This window comes from Corapipo altera, unplaced genomic scaffold (genome assembly GCF_003945725.1).
Source record: "Corapipo altera isolate COAL_440 unplaced genomic scaffold, ASM394572v1 61305, whole genome shotgun sequence".
Classification (NCBI taxonomy): Eukaryota; Metazoa; Chordata; class Aves; order Passeriformes; family Pipridae; genus Corapipo; species Corapipo altera.
The window spans coordinates 1,977,848-2,001,977 of NW_020884909.1; the positions used below are offsets into that span (position 1 = coordinate 1,977,848).

A 24,130-nucleotide genomic window follows, 5' to 3' on the forward strand; every position below is an offset into this window, starting at 1 on the left:
ACAGGACCAGGGAAGTGATTCTTGCCCTGTACTCAGCACTGGTGAGGTCTCACCTGGAGTGCTGTGTCCAGTTCTGGGCCCCTCAGTTCAGGAAGGACATTGAGGGGCTGGAGCAGGTCCAGAGAAGAGCAACGAGGCTGGGGAAGGGACTGGAGCACAAGTCCTACAAGGAGAGGCTGAAGAAGCTGGGGGTGTTGAGCCTGGAGAAGAGGAGGCTCAGGGGAGACCTCATCACTCTCTACAACGCCCTGAAAGGAAGGTGTAGCCAGGTGGGGGTTGGTCTCTTCTCTCAGGCAACCAGCAGTTGAAGCCTTCTATATTTGAAAGCATTATTTTCTATAGCTCAAACATTCCCTAATTAAAAGTCATCTGGTGGTATCTCTGATTCTAGGGGGGAGAAGATGCTGTAGAAGCCTGAATTCTAATCAAATAACTTGTGCATTTCAGCAGGAAATTAATTTCACTCTGTAGCTTGAAAAATTTAAACTTCCTGGCCTACAGAGCTGTTAAGCCAATGTTGGAAGCCCACAGTCTAACCTTTAGTATAGTGCTACACAGTTATTAGAGTTGTAATATAGTTATTAGGGATGTAAATCTTGTTAGAAAAAGCCTCATCAGGCACTTAGTTGTAATAGGTGACTCCCTTCTAAAGGGAACAGAGGGTATGTAGACCAGACCAAACTCACAGGGTAAGCTGCTGTCTCCCAGGGGCTCCGGTAAGGGACATTACTGGAAAACTTTCCAGTCTAATAAGGCCCTCTGATTACTGTCCATTATTGGTTGTTCAAACTGGCAGTAACAAAATAACAAAGAGAAACCTGACGGCAATCAAAAGAGACTTCAGGGCCCTGGGACAGGTAGTGATTTCCTTGATCCTTCAGGTAACAAGGAATAACATTGATAGGAACAGGTCAACGAGTGGGTCCGAGGTTGGTGTAATCGGAAAAATGTTGGGTTTGTTGACCATGGGATGATCTACTCGACACCTGGTCTACTGACACCTGATGGGATGTACCTTCCTCAGAAAGAAAAAAAAAAGAGTTCTAGTGCAGGAGCTGGTGGGGCTTGCTGGCAGACCTTTAAACTGGCTTGGAAGGGGGAAGGGGAAAATACCAGGCTCGCCAGTGATGAGTGATGGGATGGTGTGCCAAAAACTTGAGGACAGCAGCACTAATGGGACCCCTCCATCTGCCTCAGGAGGTGTTGGCTACAATGTACCACACCTGAAATGTTCCTACACCAATGTACGCATTGGTGGAGTTCAAAGCTTTGGCCCAGTCCCAGAGATTTGGCATCACTGGCATAAGTGAAACCTGGTGGGATGAGACCTGTGACTGGAATGCCCTGTTGGATGGTTCCAGGCTCTTCAGCAGGGACAGGCAGGGCAGAAGAGGTGGAGGGGTGGCACTGTGTGTAATAGAAGGGTTAGGAGGTATGGAGCTCACAGCTGACAGTGGTACAGTTGGGAGCCTCTGGGTAAGAATCAAGGGGCAAACAAATAAGGCAAATGTCATCGTGGGAGTCTGCCACAGACCTCCCAGCCAGCATGATGCCTCAAAGAATTATTCTTTGAGGAACTAAGAGACACTTCCAAGTCAACTGCCTTTGTCCTTATGGGGACTTTGGCTTGCCAGAAATTAACAGGGAGCATCACACAGCTGGACAAACCACATCAGAAGATTCCTAGAAAACTTGGATGACAACTTTATGGAACAGGTCCTAAGAGAGCCAACTTGTAAAGATGCCCTCCTTGATCTTCTGCTTGTCCACAGAGTGGATCTCGTGACTAATATTCTTAGACTATTCTTTTTCCCTTTTTAAAAATCTTTACACAAAAAGCTACTATCAAAGTTATAATGTAGCCTTTTTGTCTGTTTGTTTAAATGAGACACAAAGGAATAATTCAGAGATTACTTACTGCAGGGATGCTACATAGCCTGCATGTCATTAAGTAAAAGCCCAAAATATATTTCATCAGTTAATTCTACGGAGGAAGAAAATGTTTTAAAAAAGAAAAATATTCCTAGAACAAGGATTAAAAAATCCCTAACAGTTCCACCTCTTCAGCCATCAAGTACAGATAAATCTGCATAACTAGCTGCTAAGGCAACTGAAAGACAGCATACTATTTCCCAAATATTTACCAATTATCAGTAACACTACGAAACCACATTATTAAATGATTCTGTTAAAATCAGCTAAGCAAATTTAAAATCTTCTGTCAAAACCAGCTAAGCTTGAATCATCTTGATGCCATAAATACACACAAGCACACTACTGAATCTTGATACACAAAATAGCGTCAAGAGTAATGATCAGGCACGATAAACCACAGTGCAAGTAAAAAAAGTTCTTTCTGCTGTTAGAGCAAAAAGCATTCTCAAGTATACCTACAGTCTGTGCACAGTCTGGCATTTATACTTTTTTAGACTAGCAAGCGAACCTGTTTATTTTTGACATACAATATGTTTACCAACCTAAATTTCATGAAAACCAAAATAAGCCCCTTTGACTACAAAAATCAAACCAAGACATCATGGCTGCTAGGTGAAACAGTCTAGTTTCTTTGCCTCAACTTGGAAAGGATATTAAATCTCTAGGAGCTCTGTGTTCCAGTGTAAGATGAGCTGCAAAGTCATCTGTTACGTGATTTGGATCCCCTCCAGGTAATGCTGCACATATTGGACAAATCTGAAATGACAAAGCAAGAAAAAAAACTCCGACTTTATAAAGTTTACAAAACAGAACTTGTAACATTGAGTGAAACATCTTATGCTTTTAAAATCACATTCTAGGTATTCACAAACACCTGGATGTCAACATATTCAAACAAACCCAGAAAATGTACTGAACTGCAGATATTAATTTAGTCACCTTTTACTTCATGATTTTCAGAATACTATGAAAACCAGAGTTACGATTTGCAAATTCTATTTTCAGTGTCTTGAAAAACAGTATTTGTATGCCAATTCTGCCACAGACTGAAGTCTAGTTACACAGGAATGCTATTTGCCTGCTTGACACTCATCTCAGCAGAGGTATCAATGAAACTGCCCATAAGTATTGGCTAAGTATTAAACTGAGACCATCCCACCCAGCAAAGGTTGGATGGTTTTGTTTTGTTTTTAAACCAAAGTACACATTAACTAGGCAGACAAACACTACTATTACAATTGCCATAATTATGACTTGTTTTTGAATGATTCCACAAACAGCTTGAAAAGCATCTTCCATTTTTTTTTACAGTAGCTGGGACTGAACATAAACCTCTTGCTCCCAGTGCTCTTCATGCTTATACCCAAGCTGTTCTCAAAGACCAAGGGCATTAACGACACCTACAGAATGTCTTACATGTCTGTCTTACTCTCATGGAGGTGAGAACGAAGTCTTGAAGAAAGTTTACTGTAAAATCTCGGCTGCTTTCAACAGCAACTGCTGCATCTAATGCCACTTTAATTTTAGGAGCCAGTTCTGAGCAGAAAACCAGGCATTTTAAAAGCTTTTTGCTACAACCTCTCCCCCCTTATTTTCCATGTTTAGCATTTGTCTTCATAGATTTTTCACCACTACAGAAGCAAACAAGTGGACACACTACAGGGCACAACTTATCACAGCATAATATAATAAATCCTCAACTAAGCCAACATATCATACGGCTATCCTGTAGGGATATAGGAATGGATGTGTACTGGACAGATGGTTCTGAAGTCCAGAAACTTCATTACAGCTGCCTAATCTTCAAGAACGTGTTTCATACCAAGAGAGTGCAGCACCTTCAAAGCAATCTTTTTTCATTTAAGCTACTCTGAGGAAGCAGAAACCCAATTCATGAAAAACAACACACTCCTGAAAGTAGCAAAGCAAAAGAAAGTTCTTTGCTAGTAGGACAAAGGTGTTATAAACTGCACATATTTGCCCAAAGAGACTCAGTCCTCAGAAAAACGCCAGCTGAGAAAAAGTTATAAAGAACAACGAGAAGGAAGAAATCAAAGTTTACCAACCCTAATTCTAAACATCAACTCAACTTTCAAGAACTCTGACCAAGAGAATTTACTAAAGAATTGTTACACACAAACACCAATTTAGTTAAGCACAAGCTCTGACAAGAGTCACAACAAAGACTGCTGCATCACTGATTGTGCGACACAACTAAGAATCATTGTTAACTAGAACATGCATGAACAAATGCTGCAGTCAGAAGTTTCTCCTGAATTTATGAGCATTTGTATTAAGAAATCACCATGCTACCCTGAATGATGACTCCAAAGTCCTAAGTCAATTATACTCACAGAATACCTGACAGTACTTGCCTATTCATGTGCAAGGCGACCACTTTCAGTGACAGCATTTCTGGAATCTCAACAAGAGTTACTGAGATCCTTGAGAATGAATCAGGGACCATTCAAACTGTCTCAGATCGTCCATTTCATTACTGCAAGAAAAGCTCTTCTCAATTTTATCAACAAAGTATCAACAGCCTAGTCCTTGAAGGTCATGTACAAGTAGCCTAGTCACAGCCTTGCTAAAGGTGAGAAAGCTGATGCAGTGCAATGTAATAGTAGAAAATTTGCATCTCTGTTCTGAAACGAGACTCAGAGACCACATTTGATGAAGTCTCCTAAAATTTTTGTATTTACAATGCCAGCAGGCTTACAGTGATTTGGAACAGTCCAACTAAAGTTGAAATCCAACACCAACAAAAAGACAAGGCTGACACTATAGTGGTTGTCTACTATAAGCCACTTAACCAGGAAGAACAATCCATCAGGCAGGTTCTCTAGAGACATATAGCAGCAGCCTCACACTTGCAGAACCTGGTCCTCATGGGGGTCTTCAGCCACCCCAGTATCTGTATTGGAAGGACTACACAGCATGACTCTAATCCAGGAGGTTTCTGGATTGCTCTCATGGTAACTTCTAAGTGACAGAGGAGCCAACGACCAGAGGTGCTATGCTGGACTTCATACTCACCAACAAGAAGGGCTAATTCAGGATGTGAAGGTCATAGGCAGCCTTGGCTGCAGTGACCTTGGTGCAGTTTGAAATTCTGAGGGCAGGTAGGAAGATGAAAAAAAAAATCTCACAACTCTGGACCTCAGCAAAGCATACTTTGGTCTCTTAAAATATCTGTTTGGAGGAGTCCCATGAGATAAGACTGGAGAGTAGAGTGGCCTGAAGAAAGCTTGTTAATAACCTAGGATCATTCCTTCCACGCTCAAAGAGTTCCCTTCCCAATGAATATGAAGTCAGGCAAAAATGCCAGAAGGCCTACAAGACACTGCAGGTCAAACTCAAACACAAAAAGAGAATATATGGAGGTTATTCTCCTGGGATGACCTTGGAGGAATACATAAACATTATCTAAGCATCACAGGGCAACATAAGAAAAGCTAAAGCCCAAATCAAATCGAATCTGGTAAGCAATGTCTACTAAGTCTTCTAGAAGTGCATAGGAAACAAAAGCACAACTAGGGAAAACATGGGCCCATTGCTCAAAAGATGAGGGGGGTGGTTTACACAAGACACAAAAGAGGCTGAAGCAGCGAACAACTCCTTTGCCTCGGTCTTCACTGGCAAAACTGGTCTTCAGGAACTTCAGGCCCCAGAGACCAGGGGGAAGTCTGGAGCAGTGAAGACATTCCTCTGCTGGAAGAGGATTAATTTGCAGAATACCTAAGTGAACTGGACATACTGAAGTCCAGAGGTTGTGATGGGATGCACCAACAAGTGCTGAGGGAGCTGGCAGATGCTATTGGGAGGGTAATCTCAATAACCTTTGAACAATCATGGTGACTGGGAGAGGTACCTGAGGACTGGAGTAAAGTAAATGTCACTCCTATCTTAAAGAAGGAAAGTAGGAGGACTTGAAGAACTACAGGCTGGTCAGTTTGCCTTGATCCTGGGGAGGTGATGGAGACCATTTCCAGGCACATTAAAGACAAGGAAATCATCAAGAACAGTCAGCATGGCTTCACGGAGGGGAAGGCATGCTTGACCAACTTCATAAACTTTCTGTGATGAAGCGGCTGGCCTGGTAGGTGACTGAAGAGCAGGGGTATTGTCTACCTGGACTTCAGGTAAGACTTCTGACACTGCCTCTCACAGGATCCTCAAAGACAAGCTGTTGATACACAGGCTGAATAAGCAGACAGTGAGATGGAGTGAAAACTATCTCAATGTGAGGAATGGCTGATATGCCAAGAGTTGTGTTGCCATTTAGAGGGACCTCAAAAAGCTGAAGAAATGGGACAATGGGAATCTCATGAAGGGGGAAGCACAAGTCCTGCAGCTGCAGAAGAACAACCCCAGGAACCAGCACACACTGGAGGCCAGTCATCTGGAACACGGCTCTGCAGCAAAGGACCTGGAGGTCCTGGTGGACCATGAGCCAGCAGTGTGCTCTTTGGTAAAGAAAGCTAGTGGTGTCCTGGGCTGCATCAGAAAGAGTGTTGCCAGCAGGTTGAGTGTGGTGATCTTTTGCCTTCATCCAGCACAGGTGGGGATACACCTGGGGTAGTGTGCCCAGCTCTCAGCTCCACATACATGAGACATGCACACACTGAAGAGAGTTCAGCAAAAGGCTACAAGGATGATTTCAGGAATGGAGCATCTCTCCTGTGAGGAAAGGCTGAGAAACATGGGACTGTTCGGCCTGGAGAAGATCTCTCTCAAGGGAAGATCTTAAAAATGTACACAAATACCTGAAGGGAGCCTGAAAGGATGATGAAGCCAGGCAGCAACAGAACCAGAGACAATGGGGACAAATTCAAACACAGGAGGTTCCTCGTGAACATCAGGAAACTTTTTTGTTGTGAGGGTCACTGAGCATTGGCCCATGTTGCCTAGAGAGGCTGTGGAGTCACTGTCCTCAGTGGATTAAAAACTGTCTGAACATGGTCCTGGACAATCACCTGTAGGTGGCTCTGCTCAAGTGACCTCAGTGACTTCCAGAGGTCCCTTTCAACATCAGTCAGTCTGTGATTCCTACCCACAAATACTTAACATTGCTGTATATACCTGAGAAAAATCAGCAGAAAGTAAACGTTTTACCTGCACCACTCTGAATACAAAAATGGCAAAATTTAATTGAGCAAAAATTGCTTGTCTTACTCTTTGAAACATCGTGTATGGGGCTGGGGCTATAAGTGACTATCCCTGTAAACTTCCCTAAAGGTCTAAAAATATCTACAATAAAACACATCTTTGGATAGACAGAGATACTACAACCACTACAAGCTCGCTACCCAAACACAAACAATTGTTTGAAAACCTACAACTACGAACACTTAGGATCCATAATATTTTCCTCTTTAGTAATCTTGTAGCCTTTCACTGTCTCAGTAAGGCTACAGCACCCAAGTAGTTTGATGTCCATGCACACTAAACATTTATCATAAAAGCTAGATTCAAACCTCAGCACAAACAGAGACAATTGTATTCGAGGATTAAAACATTGTCCTTTATCAGTGTTTGGAACAAAGATATAGCAGTGTTGCAGACTGATGCACAAAAAGTGGTTGTTTTTTTTTACTAATAACTCTTTCAGGATTCACTGGACTAGTAGGTGTCTAAAATCACAAATTTAGGCTTTAGTTATTAGTTCAGAGCTAGTGCTGACTTCTAGAAGTCACAGCTGCAAACAAGGCCGTGTCAAATTTAAAAACCTGAGATCTGTGAACATTTCTGTGTCAGGAACATATCACTGACACCAAGTGGTGCAAATCAGAATTGCAATACTAAGCCACTAAACCAAATAAAGTCATCCAAACGTGGAACTCTGAATGCTTGATGCCATGTTTGAAAGTTGCAAAGTTTAAGAAAAACTCAAGGAGATTACAAAAATCGCAGTGTGTTGCTGAGTTAAATAATGATCCTACAGCCCAGTTGATTGTGCAGTAAACTGTTCAACTTCCTATGTTTTCAAGAAAGACCAGGACAACTTTGAGTCTCAAAAAAGGTGAACAAACACCCTTTCATATCACCCCTTCACCCAAGTTCCATAATAGGCTTGGAGAGAAATAATTCATTTTCTTCCACAGAATTCCTTGAGAGTTAAGGAAAGTACAAGATTAGAATAGGGAACTTACTTATAATTAATTTCTTCATAATGCATTAGCAATGAGTAATACACTTCAAGCATCACCTTTTTTCTAGGAATCTCTGGCAAAACAGTTCACCAGAGAACAATACCCTGCATGTCATTCTGCTAAAACAGCTTCTCCTTCTCCCAAGGTCAACCAAGACAGCAGGAGCTAACATCTCTGACTGAAGTATTTCTGTTGACACTTGTTTAAGATGTGCATTTTTAACACATCAAGTGTCCTAACGGTTAGGGAGGGGGGAAAACCTCCCACTTTGACAATAATAGTTTTAAAAGAATGGTAAAATCCCACTTCATAAAAATGCCAAGTCCATTAAAATAGTTACTTGAAAATCACACCAAACTCTTTGCATGTCTTCCTCTCTCTCACAGTTACAAAAGACTGGCATAGCTATAAGCTTCCAGGACAATTACATACCGATTTTGAAAAGGGAGACACAGCTAGATAGAATAACAATGAGAACTTTCAAAAACTGTGTCTTACAGAATAATGATCTCCTATATATGGCAGCCATTCTATCAGGACAACAAAACAAAAATCATAAAAAGAAGTAAGCAAGCTCACTATATTATGATACCCATAAATCATAGAATTTTGATGTCACTGTCAAGTTAGCTACATCTTCTGACAAAGCATTTGAATGAATACATGCCTCAAGACAGAAACAGAACAGAAGGATAACAGTTTTTCGGAAAAGATACTATTTTAAACATATTTCCACCATGAAAGCAATTCTGAAGCTTCTCACCACTTCTGTTGATGTTTCTGCATGCTCAGAAGTAACATGTTCTTGAAGAGATGTTTCCGTATAACCCATTTTCCCACAATAAGGACAAGTAAAAGACTGTGGCTGCTCTACTGAGAAAGCTTCTCCACCATAGTACAAATCTGAAACAGAAAGCATTTAAATGGGGGTTACTTCAAAGCCGTATCGTCATTTATTTTGTTTGCATCAACCTTTCTTTATAAATGTACTTCACTGTAATCACTGCCAAGTTAATCTGTCGTGTCATTGAAATGGCTATATTCAAGAAATGTTCGGGTACTGATGATAAAAACCAGAGATTACATTTCATTTTCATTAATACACATAACATAGTTTTTTAATATTCATTAGGAACAAGGACTTCTATCATGATGCTGCCAATATTGCCAAACTTTCACTTTTCCACCACTACTCTTATCCCATGTACTGGCTCAACTACAGTATTTTTGAATCATGAGATTTCAAAAGCTGAACTCTCGGCAACAGCTCAAATTTAGATTACAATTTAAAAGTCCTCAGTGATACCATATGTCAGTATTTATGCCACAGCTGAACCACTCCTTCGCAGTAAGTACTTCTGGAAATGTCTGAAATATATAACATAAGAGTCTGACAGTGAAAAAGGAATCTGATTATCTGTTACACACTGGTTGCAACTTTTAGGTGTGTTGAATGTGAGCACTTTTGTACTACTGATGAAAAGCAGGCACTTTTAAGTTGCTAATGCAGAAGTTCGCCAAACGTAACATGAAAATTTATCAAACCATGCCATAAGAGAATGTTTTCCTCTCCCATTCTCTCAGGTATTAAATGTTCTATAGGAAACACGACTCAGCTTCACATTCACATAATAAAAACAAAATATGTGTTTTTTTCCAGCAACTAATTTAAAATCTTTTCACTGACATTTTTTTCTAGGACTAATTGATAAGTAACAGAAAAATACTTTCATAAAATTATGGATCTCCTGCTATAAATTAAAAATTGGACATATTTGAAAAGATACTCATGTTCTTCACTACCTGTCCTTGCCTAATACCCTGTAAATCCATGGGAAGAACCAGTGAAGCTAGGAAGAAAAAGGTCTACCTTCCCATATTTGCAGGAGAAGTTGCTGGCCAACACTTAAATGTACCATATTCAACTGAGGATGACAAGACTACCAGACTGGAAAAAAACTTCTTATAAAACTCTTAAATCTGCTTGTTTCATTTATAAATTAAATATGAATCAGCTTTGGAGTGTGTTCTGAATGTTCAAAAATAGGAACAACAACAGCATATTCCTCCTTTTTGCACTATCTGTTATTCTCATCCATTACTCACAGTAAGCATATGTTTATCTTTTGACTTGAGCAGCTTCTCTAAAATTATGATGCACATACACTACAGGTGTTGACCAGTCTTGCTTCAGTCTTCCATTCTCCTCTTATTTACACAGTATACAATAGAGACTGATGCAAAAATTAAGTTGATCCAAGACTGAGGTGTTATGGAGACTGTTTCAGATAACATATGAACGTAATTCACAAGACTTCAAGATTTTGGAACTCCTAACCAGTGTGAGCTCAGTACATCTTTGACTAAGTACTCCTCTGGAAGTTTCTCCAGGAATCACACTTCCCTTCTGATGTACCCAAAAAACTGAGCGTGGGTAAAAAACATTACCAATGTGCTGCAGTGTAATCAAACACAAAGAATTTATACATGTCATGGTTTCAAATGAGGAAAGTATGAACAAGGTTTATGTGGGACAAAGTCCTAAGCAGTCACTAAAATGGTCTCTAAATGGATCAGTCATACAGATTCTGGAACAGATATTCTTTCAGAAAAACGTACCTGTAAACCAAGGGACTCAAAGGATGGTTGTTTTTTAAACAGATAACTGCAAAATGCTTTACTGATGATGGATGAAAATCCTCCTTGCAATTATATAATGAAAAATTACAATTAAAGCAGGTCACTACACAAGTTGTTACAGTATATGGCAAAAAAGAAAGCTTTAAAAGCATTTTTATTTCTACAGTGTCATTGTACAGAGTAAATGCAAACTTCTGTTTTCACTTTTTCCAGTGTCCCAAAGATATAAGGGAGTTGGAACTTAAATAAAGATACTGGGAACAAAGTAAGTAAGATGGCCAAACTTCTGAGCTGAATAGTTTAAAAGAATTCCAAATTTAACTGCATTTAGTCTTTCCAAACAACACATGCAAACACTGTATTGTTCTCTGAAACTCAGTAACTGAACAAGAATTTCTGCAAAAAAATTCTGCATACCTTTGGGAATACAAAACCACCAGTCAGTCACAAACTCATCCAAAGCTAACCATAGTTTGTTTAGCTGATCCTCTGATTTCACTTAAGCTTTGCTATGACCCTTGTGATGATGCTTAAGAACCTACTTACTGATGGGAAAACTGAAAATCTCCATCACTGCAAACACATACACACAAGAACGCCAAGTCAAATTTTCCTCTAAGGACCCTTTCTAGCTGAGCAGTTTAACTTCAGGGAATTTTCTGAGTCCTGGCATTTTATATACTGGTATGGATAAAACATGACGATTATGACTCAAAGGAGCAAATCATCTTATTGTTTAAAGACTTTGCACAGAAAAGAAACTTTTGCATTTACTATCTAAAAACAAACAAACAAAAAAAAATCCCTTAAAATCATCAGTGGTCTAAAACCCTCTAACTATAAAACCCTCTGAATGAATGAATATAACTGTTTTCAAGTAAGGCAGTACGAACTCCAACTTCCCCGAAGCTGAGCAAAGGGCCCAGGGCCACAACCCATCTGAAGAGAGCTGTAAATGGATGAACGGGCACGTGAGCACGTGAAAGTTTCTTTTCCTTAGATACACTGTTAGCTCAACCCAGATGTCAAGAAGTCCAGCAGTACACACTGTTCTATCACAGAGGGGGGAGGTTTGACGAGTACTGTCAAATTCTGTGCTGGTCCTTGTTTTTTAGAGAATTCGAAACAAAACATTTATTCAACAAAAAAATAAAAAAGTGAGTTCTTTCCAGTCTCGTGATTATACCTTTGTGTTCTCCTACTCAAACCTCCTTTCCCTTCTTTCTCGTAATACACATCAAACACACACAGGCACAAGCCAAATAAATACGCCTTCATCTGGAAAAAAATATTAAGAAATGCACCTGTAGAAGTTAAAACAGTCACTGGCAAATCCTAATATTTTTCCTTTGTAAGTTTATACTTCCCTTCTTTTTCCCTTCCCTCAACTTTAATCTCTCTCCATCTCTTACAATCCAAATCTATCCCTTTTCTAATCTGAAATACAGATCACCAGATAAGTTTTCCTTTAAAGTAAAATCTAAATTAGAAAAAAAAAAAAAAAGGAAGCTGGTAATTAGCTGATATCATGAATCTTTGAGTCTGTTTTTTGTGCTGAAGGTATTAAATGGCTATTTCCCCATCTGTTTTGTTTTTTCAAGTACATAAAAAAATCCTAAAACTTACGAACAATCATGTTCTTGACTACAAAGAGTTCCTTTGCTAACGAAGATCCTAACAATTAGAGGCCATAAGGGAAAAAATGAAAACACCAGGCCTCCATGGCTGTAGCAGTGAGGCAACCTACAACTGTGTTACTGTTTTCATTTACAAATCTATCAGTGTTAGAACACAATGTGCCTATGACCAAAGAATTATCCCTTCTGGCCACAAAGAAACCTTTCAGACATTAAATTTTGGTTCTTTTCAAAGACAGAAGCAGGAGTCCACGACTCTTCAAACTCCTCTGTACCTCTAAAGCCTTCTGTTCAAAGCTAGGAAGACTTAGAGGTTACTTAGCAAGAAGAAAATCAGACTCAATCACAACTCTCTAGGAGGAGATTTGTTACCTGTATCGCTTATCAGTTAGGGGGAGAATACAAAGGAGAAGAAGGATCAAAATACTTTCTGGCAAGGACCCAAAAAACACTTATGAAGTCAGATTTCAAACACCACAGTGTTTAGACATTATAGCTTTTCCTGGTAGGGGAAAAAAACCAACCAAGAAACAATCCAAATTTAATGCGAAAATTCAACCAAAATTATAAGCAGTTTTGCTTTTTTATCCATCTGTAGCTACAAAAGTTACATGTATATTTAATATTTAACTCTAAGTAGTACGTTCTCAAAACTGGCAGGAGGTTAGTAACGAAAAAAAAGTACTGTAGGATTCCTTGGATAAAAATCTATCTTTCAAAGAGATATCTGATTCAGGATTACATTTATAACAGCTTGTCTTTTCTGCTAAGACATAATTCTTTACAAAGGTACATGGTCAAAAGGAATTTCAGTTTCATTTCTCTTTACATGAATAATGCAATTTCAATGTGATATATATGTACAGATAAAAATATCAGTATTATACAAGTTGCAGTGCATTTATTTGAATTTTTTTTCAACGTTTGAAGAGACCAAATGGTGGCAATACATCCCACTTAACAGAACAAAGTATACATATTCCTGTATCACTGATGAAGCAGCCTTACTATTCTGAACAGTATTACCCTCAAAACTGCTCCGAAGTTCCCTTCAAAACAAACAATGATGTTATGACTTTGCAATATACACATTTAGCAAACAGATTTTATTCTAGTGGGTGAAAAAAAACCCCACCTGAATTACCTCACACTGAATTCTGGTGAATCCAGTCAGACCCCACACCACACATTATCAAGGTACCCATTATTGAATCAGCTCCCTCTGCCTAAGAATCAGGAACAAAAGGTGGCAGGATCTTCTGCCACAAAAGTACCTGAGTTGACAAGTGAAAGTACTTCTGAACTAAGGTTGGTTTTTGACTTTGATGAAAGCCACACAGTATGATTTTGGCAGAGGATTCTACTAACAATTTGTATTACTTTCTCTGTCAGTACAACCACTTTAAAATGATGCAGTAACGTGCAAGCCACATGCTTAGACCCTAAAACATCCTAACAGCTTAGAATTCTTTTTTAGAAAAAGAAAACTAGGAAATTTGCTCTGAACTTCTCCATTGTCCTGACAAACTATCCTACAAAGAGCACAACAGTACAATGACTGCCTGGTAAGCACATTCCTGTTCTCTACACAGGCCTATTGCAATGCTACTCTCTGACCCCTCTGAAATAAACTAATTGGATTTGTACTTTAAAGGCCACTTGTCATTACATGTGAGACTTCATATTTTATTTTAAGCTCTGTCCCTGTTACAGCAGCATATTACTCTCGTGCTGGTTAAAGCATTTTTTCCAGTAAGTCTTGTGGGGGCTCAGGAACAACAGCACTGGCGCTGTTCTGGATCCCATCTTGCTTCAGAATTAATACTGGGTCATACACTGACTCCTGAAAGACAAATACAGCAACCAGATGGTACAAGAGTAAAGAGGTGTAGCCAGAAAACAGTGGGGCTTTTTACTTCTTTTCAGTGTTCTCATATGGGCTCCTATATTAGTCCCAGTCTCAGGGGGAAAAAATAAACCAAAATGTGTCAAGTTGAAAACAAAAGCTCTGTCAGAGTACCTGAATAAGCCCACATCCTTGCAGTATATTCTGTAATGTTACTACAGTACCAGGAACCCTAAAAACTGATCATAATTTTCACAGAGGTAAACAATATATTAAGTTTTTCTATGCTGAAAGGATCATCTGTGTGGTTAGCTGTCTATCACAAACCTGAACCTGGCCACAGCCTCAGGCAGAGTACTTACATGAACTCCACAGACATCTGCATATAGAGAGTGATGGCCAGAATGGTGGTGGGAATTAATGCTACAGAGTCTTTTTCATCAGTTGCAGGCGGACTTTGGGCAAATGACTCACTGATCCCCACGTTAACTTTTAAAATCAGAAAAACTACACTGATTTCCTCCCAAGTGCTTGCACCAGTTTTGCAATGGAAGGATCCCCCACTCTGCTTCCTTCTCCCTGATAAAATACTCATGTTCCACTAGCTGTCCAGTTTCCTCTGCACCATCAGCAGAAACTGTAAGTTTACTGCTCTTAAAATAGTTTTCATACCTTTGAAACAAACCTGCCCACAGACAACAGTAACAAAGTTTGTCAATGGCCAGGTAAACCACAATTTGCACACCTACCTACACTTACCAGCCTTCCAGTTTATGTTTCTAGTGACATTCCCCTTACTTAGGAAAACTCCCTACTCACAGTGTCATACATTAGAAAACACTCTCCTTTCATTTGACTTCCCACACCGCCAAGAAGTGACTGAAGACTTCATTACTTCTATGCCTGTACTGGTTTTGGCTGGGGTAGAGTTAACTTTTTCACAGTGTCCAGTATGGGTCTGTGGTTTGGGTTTGTGCTGAACACAGGGTTGAAATGTTAATACAGAGATGGTTTTGTTATTGCTGAGCAGGGCTTACACAGAGCCAAGGCCTTTTCTGCTTTTCATACTGCCAAGCTGGGGAGGAAATTAGGGGTGCATGGGAGGCTGGGAGGAGACAGGTGACCCAAAATGATCAAAGGGATATTCCAGACCAAAGGACATCATGCTCAGCATATAAAGTGGGGGAAGAAGGAGGAAGGTGGGGGACGATGTTTGGAGTGATGGTGTTTGCCTTCCCCAGTAACCATTACACGTGATGGGGCCCAGCTCTCCTGGAGATGGCTGAACACCTGCCTGTCCATGGGAAGCAGTGAATTAATTCTTTGTTTTGCTTTGTTTGTGTGTGTGGCCTCAGCTTTCCCTATTAAACTGTCTTTATCTCAATCCACGACTTTTCTGGCTTTTACCCTTCTGACTCTCTCCCTGATCCTGCTGGTGGGGGAGTGAGCAAGCAGCTGTGTGGGGGCTTGGCTGCTGGCTGGGGTTAAACCACAACACTGCCATTTAGATTTATGTTGCCAATTTACCCTTGATTATTTTCTTTTCAGCCATTAATATCTACTTCCTTGGTGATTTTTAGTATCCACTAACACAATGATCCTAACAATGCTGAGTCATTCTAGACTATTTCTATCACTCATTATTTATTTTCTAACTAAACTTAACATTCCTTAGCTCCTAATTTTTTAGATGTTCCTCAAAATCACATCATCTTCTTGGCTACACAAGGCCCTTTGAAAAGCTACCAGAGTTTCTTTAAGCATCTGTACAATACTGTTAAGGTATACTCCTTTATGTGTATTCTACAGAGAACTCTAAAACCAAAACATTTTATGAATGATGTCATAAATCTTCCTGAGCTAAAAGGAATATGTTATTTTTAAATATTTCCCAATTAATTCTCCAGTGTATAAGCTCACAAGTAGTTACTGGGTGCCATCAGCTTTTGCTGTGGCTCACAGTTGTGTGATGTTCTTGCTTTACAGAGTTAATCAAACCAGAATTCTAACAGCAGAGCTGAGCTGCAGTATTTTCTTTCCTAACACTGGTTCTGTGAGAGCAATGCTTGGACACCAAGCCACATGAAATTGCTAGACCTTGTTTTCTTATTCTCATTTGGAAAATAAGCAGCATAAACACCAAGAGATGCAGAAGTTGCCCTTGGAATCCTATTACCCACTTCAATACTTCACTGTGAACCTTCTTCCACCTCACCATCCATATTCTTCAGGCATACTTAAACAGAATAAATAACCCCTCTCTGTCCCCACCATATACACACACAAAATGCATTAAGCCAAAAGATATGTCTATCAAATACTTTCACAAGAGATGTACTTGAGATGCAAAACAAAATATAATTCCTAGCCATTCTTGGGTTCTGATGACAGGCATTTTTAAAGAAAGTATGGTTTAGAACAAAGTTTTCTCATTGCAGTACACTGAAATCTTTGACATTTAATATTAGTTTAAGGCTTCATAGCAAGTATGTTTCAGTCTTTTTACTCCTATGATGAGCATTTAATATGTACAGCAATGCTGTCCTTTTAACCCATATATAATACAGAAAAATGACTGCTGCTAACAGGCCAAGAAGTTTCAACTGTGCCTCTCAAACAGTGACCTCGACTCCCAATACTGTACACAGAGGGAAAAAAAAATAGAAAAAAAGCCCAACAACAAATATATGCAAGCTAAAATGGGGGCATGTATTTTTAATAGTGCACTAAATTATCTCCATTCAAACTCTGGATTCCCAGGGTCTGGATTTCTGAAGTCATGACCAGCCAGTCTAAGGGTAAGCAGAGGTCCAAGAATTGAAAGAAACTGAAGATATCTTCATATAAGGGTTGTTTTGAGAAACTGCATGTTTTTATACATACCTATTCTCTAAACTTTAAAGCAATCAAGTATAAATTTTATTTCTATTTTAATCAAAAAGGTAAAGAAGTACAGGACTTCAGCTTCCAAGAAATCATCATATTTAAAGGGATCAAAAATTAAGATTACAGCTGGAATCACCAAAAAAAAAAAAAAATTAAAATGCCAGTCCTATGGGCTTAACATCAAAAGAAAATACATGTCCAGCATCAGCAACAAAGTGGATTGTCACAGAATTATTTTGCAAGTTACAACCTGTGGCAAATACAGTGCAATGGAAACAACAATGGGATAGGAGACAAGAACAATTATTTTTTATTTTAAGTACTGGCAAGGCTTTACAGTCAGAAAGAATTCTTAAATTAGTAGATCTACAAAGGAGCTCCAAAAAGACTACATACTTTTCCTTGCCACTAATCTCTCATAATGAATACGACCCTTCCTGTATACCTACAGTCTCATACAAGCCACCAGTGAATAACCTTCCTAGAAAATCTCACCAGGATTTTATCTCTTGTAGATTGTGGCACTTCCAGTAACAGTCACTGTTATTAAGTAAGTTTGTTAGTCTGATAATCTGCTGTTATCAGACCAAAATGAGAAAATAAAAAATACACATGCGCCAATTAAAAAAAAAAATAAAAAAATACATAAAGCAGTTCTTCTGTGCTAAAAATCAAATAAAAACATGCCTGTTCATTAGAACACAAGAACCTGGCTCTTATTTCAGCGCACTGATGGGGGAAGTGAGTAATAAGTAGAAACATGAAAATCAGCATTATCTTTGTAGACACAACACAGCAGCAAATCGCTGGAGTTTGAAATTATCACTTACCAAAATCTACTCTTGTTAGTATGCACTGCATTGGATGGTCAGTTGTATGTCTCGTTGTCGTTGCACCACTCTCATAACAAGTTGCGCACAGATCGTAATCGTAGCAAATTAAACACTTGTATCGGCGACCTCGAAAATTTCCTTTTAAACATGCATCACAGCTGACACCTGCGAACAAATAGAATGGCTTTAAGACAGTGACAAATGCCCTTTTTAATGAGGCAGATTTGTTGCTATTGCCTCTCAACAACTAAAAAGAGCCAAACACGTCTGACGCGCGCGGCTGACACGGGACTCAATTCTTAAATGCACTTGTGTCTTTGAAAGACACGGCTCTCCCAAAGTTACAATCTCTGACTCTTTAAGTAAAATAAGGGCAAACTCAAGCACCTGAAATTACAACAGGTCAAGTCATAAAATCTCCTTGGATACACCCTCCTACAGGCACTGTCACCTCTTGGCATTTGCTGGTATTTTGACTGTTCAATTAGGAATCTTGAGCCACTTTTCAGAGCTAAATTGCATAATGGCTGATCAAGAGGAAAAAACCAACAACAAGCAAACCAACCACTGACAAAAATATACTGGCTTTTAAGCCTTTACTTTCACACTTCCTAATATTTTAATTCTGAAGAATGCCATAACCAACCCTGACATTATAAGTGGGGTATAAATTAGGTATAATTTTTTCCATTTAAAACAACAGAAAAGAAAGCTAAGGTGTTTTTTGAAGTTAGGCTGCATCAGTTCTCTCCATTCTATTTCTTTCTCAAGCACAACCTTTGTACTGTAAAGCAGTCACACTGCATGTGTGGTCAGAGGAAAGGCTTTCATACCTTCAGAAGGTTTTAATTTTCCTCCACATGGTTTCGGTTCTCTCTGGGTTACCTATTCAAGTGCAGAAGTGACATTGTCCTCTAATCCGTGAAGGCTAACACAAACTTCCTTCAACTGCAGCAGCAAATTAAGGGCCTTCACAAAAGAAACCAGTGTATATTACTGAAGCAGGATTTTGATCAACATCCTCTTTCAGCATCAGTTAAGACTTGTTCTTCATAGTTTGGTAAAAGCACAGACAACTTTAAGAGAAATAAAACTGCCAGAACTAAATAGTCATATTAGCCATCTCCCTATTTTTTTAAGCCTAACTGTCAGAGGACTGGTGTTAATTACAGAAATTTTTTTTGCCCTTTTTTTTTTTTCATACTCCACTATATAGCATCTGAACAGAAGCTTTACAACAAGTAATACAGAAACACATCAGTAAGTCATTTCTTTTGACTATATCCTACTTGTTCAAAACAATTGCATCACTACATTCAGATGAACAGTGAGAAAAATAATTTTATAATTTTTTTAATTTACTTTTTTTATCTACTGGGATAGTTTAAGGCATTTTTAGTAGTTTCTAATATCTAGCACAGTAGTTTTGTGAACACTGAACCTATTTCTCTATTTGCCTCACTCCATATCTATTCTGCAAGCATCAGTCTACATGGAATAGCATATTAGAAGAAAATATTTCCAGAATCTTTGTTAATAGCCTCAAAGAACCACGTTTTGAAGATGGCCAGATTACCATCTTCAAAATTGTTTTTAGGTTTTTCTTGTTTGGTTGGGTTTTGGTTTTTAAATAAAAAATAAATAAAATCTTTCTCACTTAAAATTTGCTTTTCTCCAAAGTTTTATCCATTAGCTCTGAAGGATCTTCAACAATCTGGTGATTTGGACACTGAGAGCAACTTAACTTCTGAGAAAAACTTGCTTTGCTAACTGTAGACTAAATTTCATTGCTTCAGTTGGTTTGTTTGCTTTCTTCCCTTCTCCACACAGAGACCCACAAAATTTTACCTAAGCAGCACACGCATCTCCCCAACAATGCACACTACACACACAACACTTATCAGTTATTGGCAGCACTGCAAGCCTTTTTGTTGCCTACTAAACTTTCTAGAAAACAGCTGATCAGCAAGTTAGACACCACAGTGAAATAAGCAGACTTATTTAACCTAGAGCCTATGTCAGACACTAACAGCTTTCAAAATGAAGTACTAAGCCACACTTCTCCAGTAAGTCATACTTTTCCCACTCTTTTCCTTTAGCCTCAGAAAAGTTGATTTAATGCAGGTGTAAGCCTCTTTGCAACAAACTCCTCTGGTCACACGTTGTCTCAAACACCTACATCATTCCTACTTGAAGACAGACATTTTTAAGTTTCCGTTTACACGTTTTCTTTATGTCAGTACTTCTCCATATTATCCCAAACTGCAACGTCCATATACTGTGTGACATTAACTTGGCAGAAATTCAGCCATAAACACAAATCACAACATAATGTTTGTATCTAAAACTCTGGAACACTTGCAGTGAAAGCGTACCACATCTTCGAATAAGAGATGAACTTCGCTTCTGATGATCAATTATCAGAATATCTACCACGCAATTCAAACAGGAGAAAACTAACACTAGCATAACACATCACTTTGGCTGGGGAAGTCAGATTAAGAGAATAACATTTTAGAGACAGTGCGCTTTCTACACGTCTCAGGGTTAGTATTTTGCCACAACTACTACATTCTCCCCTTTAAGCAACCAGCTGGCAGCAGGGGATGTGCCAGGTTACTCTTATATCCTTATCTGTAGCAGAGAATGAAAACTGCAAAAGGAAAAAATTATTAAATTGAAATTTAGGAGTTAAGTACATGCTTAAATTCCCAGACCTCCCCTGGAATCCAGCAGGATCTCTTTTCCAGCAATTATATCACTTGTTTTTCCCTTTTTATAACAGTATGAGCAAAGTCAGGTCTAACAGTTTTTCCTGTTCTTCTTCACGCCTATTATTTGGCTGCCAAAACCTCAACCACCTACCCAACCTGGGATCTGGAAACTGAAATAGCCAAATAATTTCCTCCCACCCTATCTTCTCTACTGTAGTAAAAGCTTTGATTTTAGTGTTTCATACTTTAATCTTTACATCAACTGAAATTCCAAAAGTTCACTCTGCGAAAACCTTAAATACTCTAAGACAACATATTCTATCTGGCACAGTATGTCTTTCAGTATGTGCCTATCCAACATTTCCCTGCATTTACCTTATATTTGCAACTACAGCAGGTATGTTACAGATTAAAAAACGTCAGATTAAAATGGATGCATCCATATTAATCACTGGTTTTGAGAAGAGAAAGAAAACACATAGTCTGGAGAGATTCGCTTTAAAGTGGGGAACAAATACCTGCAGCCAAAAGAAGAGCATGAACAATGTGTGACATGGATTTTGATACACTTTTGACTTGCATGATTGTTACTACTGACTTTTAAAAGAATCCTAGAATGAAATCCTACTAAACCCCAAACGACTTGCTATTCAGTAAGAGCTTCTGCTTCACCTTTTGCAAAGCATTGACTAGGAATGATAAGAGTAAGAAATATCCATTTTAGTTACAGATCACATTTTCACTCTCATAGATAATACTGGAAGTGTCCTCAAATTTTCTTCTACTTTGTGATTCCTATATAAGTCCCAGAATACACTGCATAACATATATCACATCTAATTAAAACTTTTCTGCTCAATGAAAAGTGCTGTTTTAATGCAACACTGTTCCACCAGAGGACAGCATTGTGCTAAAAGCCTAAGGAGCTTTGGTTTACCTTTAACTGTCAAACTTCACATTCTCAAAGTTTCTTCAGCAGTATTCTCCCCCGCTATACCAACAGTCTCAATCTCTCCAGCTTCACATTTGGAGTGAAATGAATCAGGAGACACCTAACAGACCCACTAATAAAATATGTTTTACCCCTCCAGTACAAAATTTTTACTATATTCATGTCAAGTCATCCCACATCTTCACCTAATTCAGGCCTATGACTTCAGCATTTTACATGCAGTATATTGAATAGTGATTGAAAAAAAAAGCCAAAACAACGCTCCTCTCCAACACCTTTCATATTTTGATCCTGATAGCCAAATATAATTTGATTTTATGACATAGAATTGGTTTTGCTAGAAATTAACTAAAATTAAAGCAACTTCTGGGCTTAATGGACACACAAAAGGGAGCACATCATCTGATTCCATAATGGAGAGAATAACACTCAAAAAACCATATGGTTCAAATACTACATAGATCAGAACTAATTTGTATTTACAATTACAAACAAAGCTAAGATATAACTTCAATTAACGTGTCTTTAATGTCCCAATCCATTACTGCCTTGGACAGACATCCATTTGTAAAAAAGTAAAGATTTTTTTCCCTAGTTTGGTCTGCTCAGAAACTAGGGGCAATTAGAATAGCAATGATAATAAAAGACCAGATATCTGACCCAGATAAAAATTACCTGAGAAACTGTAGAAAATTCAGTTGTTTGTTTTGTTTTTTTTTTTCTCCTATGGAGAACTTATAGTCAAAGATGAGCTATGCAGAGACACTGAAATATATTCCGAGCTCAATAACATGAGCTGCTAAACTCTATCAATACTTTGGATGTATTGCTCAATTTTTAGAAATTTCAAAGAAAATGCCATTCACCAGTCACTAGAAAATATTTTAAACACATACAAAGTCTACATCTGAAGTATTCAAACAGTGAAAACACAACAATTACTTCCTGAGAGTAAAATTTAATCATTCTGCTATTCCTGAGAATTAAAACTCCTTGCTTTTAGCAATACACCAGAAGACCTTAGTTTCATGGGTAGTTTCACCATTTAACATTCCTGCCAGTAGCTCAGTGTCCAAAAACCAACCTTCCAGCCTGTAATTCAGATACTGTTTTTAATTCATCAGTGCTCAGAGTGAGGATCACTGAATTTCTTTGATGTCCAACACAAATAAAAAAAAATCGGTCTATCAATGGTTTCTTTTCCAGAATGAAAATGCCACTTACTTTAGAATTTCTTCCTAACTTACATGAGGTACTAAGAGGGTTCACCTTTCCGAAAGACATGCTGAAGTACCACTGAACTTCAAGGGACTGGACAAACTTCATGGTTGCTACGTTTCAAAACCCCCAACTTAAGACATGCAAGTGAAAACTAAAAAGTTCTGTTGCCTCTTTCGTGGTACAAAAGGTTGCAACCTGTTTACAGCATTTTATGTATACTGAAGATCATAAGTAACACATTGTTTTTAAAATGCATTTGATACATTTCAGAGCAAGATCCTCTTTCAGGGAGTTGTTTTCAGGTTTTGTTTGTTTGTTCTCAAATAAATTTGCTTGACATTAACTACCTGTAGTCACACAGCAAACCCAGACCTAAAGTAAGACATTCTACTCAAGCAGTTCACTTGTTTCCAGGACTGAAGATTGGAAAACACATGCTATTTGATAACATTAAAAAAGGGAATGACAAATGTTTCTTACTTTAATAGCTTCATCTCTTAATGCAGACTACTGCCTAATTTGAGAGGTTAAATTCCAGGAACATAAACTTCTGCTGTGTCTGTCAAAATTTCACCAGAAATTCACACAGACCATAGAACTTTGAGTTTTGTTTACTTTTCCTCATGTGTTTACTAGAGCAGATTGTGAAAACAAACACTAAAGACACCTATGACATAGAACAAACTTCATCACCTTTGCAGGTCCAAGTGCTGAACAGAAAATTCATACACCATACCCTTGAAACAACTAAAAACACTGTCTCCTCACACAGCTTGGGTGCAGCAGGGGTGAATAAGGAGAACTGTCGTACAGCAGAGGGCAAGAAGCAACAACCAGACTAGCATGTCTGCAAAAAGAACCTGTAGGACTGAAGCTGCAGGAAGAGACGTTGTTGACTTGGAAATGGAAAAAAAAGAGAGGAGGAAAGGGAGGGAATCAGGTCTGTAGAAAGCTTTTGTTTTCTTAACTGCGCTCCTCCTTCCTGCTTAGAGTCTGGAGTAGAAACAGACACCTGAAGAGACACCTGAATTTGGTCATCTCTCTGCTGTCAACAAATTTTATGAAGGCCCCTTGCCCAGTGCCTGATACTCAGAATCACAGAAACATCAGGGTTGGAAGAGACCCTTAAGATCACCCAGTCCAGCTATCAACCCAGCACCACCACTGTAACCCCTAAGCCACTCAGCCACACCACCCAGCACCAGACTGAGATACCTCTTGAACACCTCCAGGGACAGTGACTCCATCGCCTCCCTGGGCAACCTATTCCAGTGTCTGACCACTAACAGTGAAAAAAATTTTCTAATATCTAAT

At 38.8% G+C, this 24,130-nt stretch overlaps 1 protein-coding gene across 5 annotated transcripts in view; it reads right to left on the reverse strand.

Moving 5' to 3' along the window:
- Positions 1–24,130, reverse strand: part of KCMF1 (potassium channel modulatory factor 1) — a 49,430-nt gene that overhangs the window by 7,612 nt on the left and 17,688 nt on the right. For all 5 annotated transcript variants that reach the window (XM_027653084.1, XM_027653086.1, XM_027653088.1 and 2 more), the window contains 3 exons: positions 17,927–18,094; positions 8,851–8,990; positions 2,590–2,691 (listed from right to left, as the gene is read on the reverse strand). In XM_027653084.1, coding sequence (XP_027508885.1) covers positions 2,590–2,691; positions 8,851–8,990; positions 17,927–18,094 — 410 coding nt within the window. The remainder of the gene's footprint in view (positions 1–2,589; positions 2,692–8,850; positions 8,991–17,926; positions 18,095–24,130) is intronic.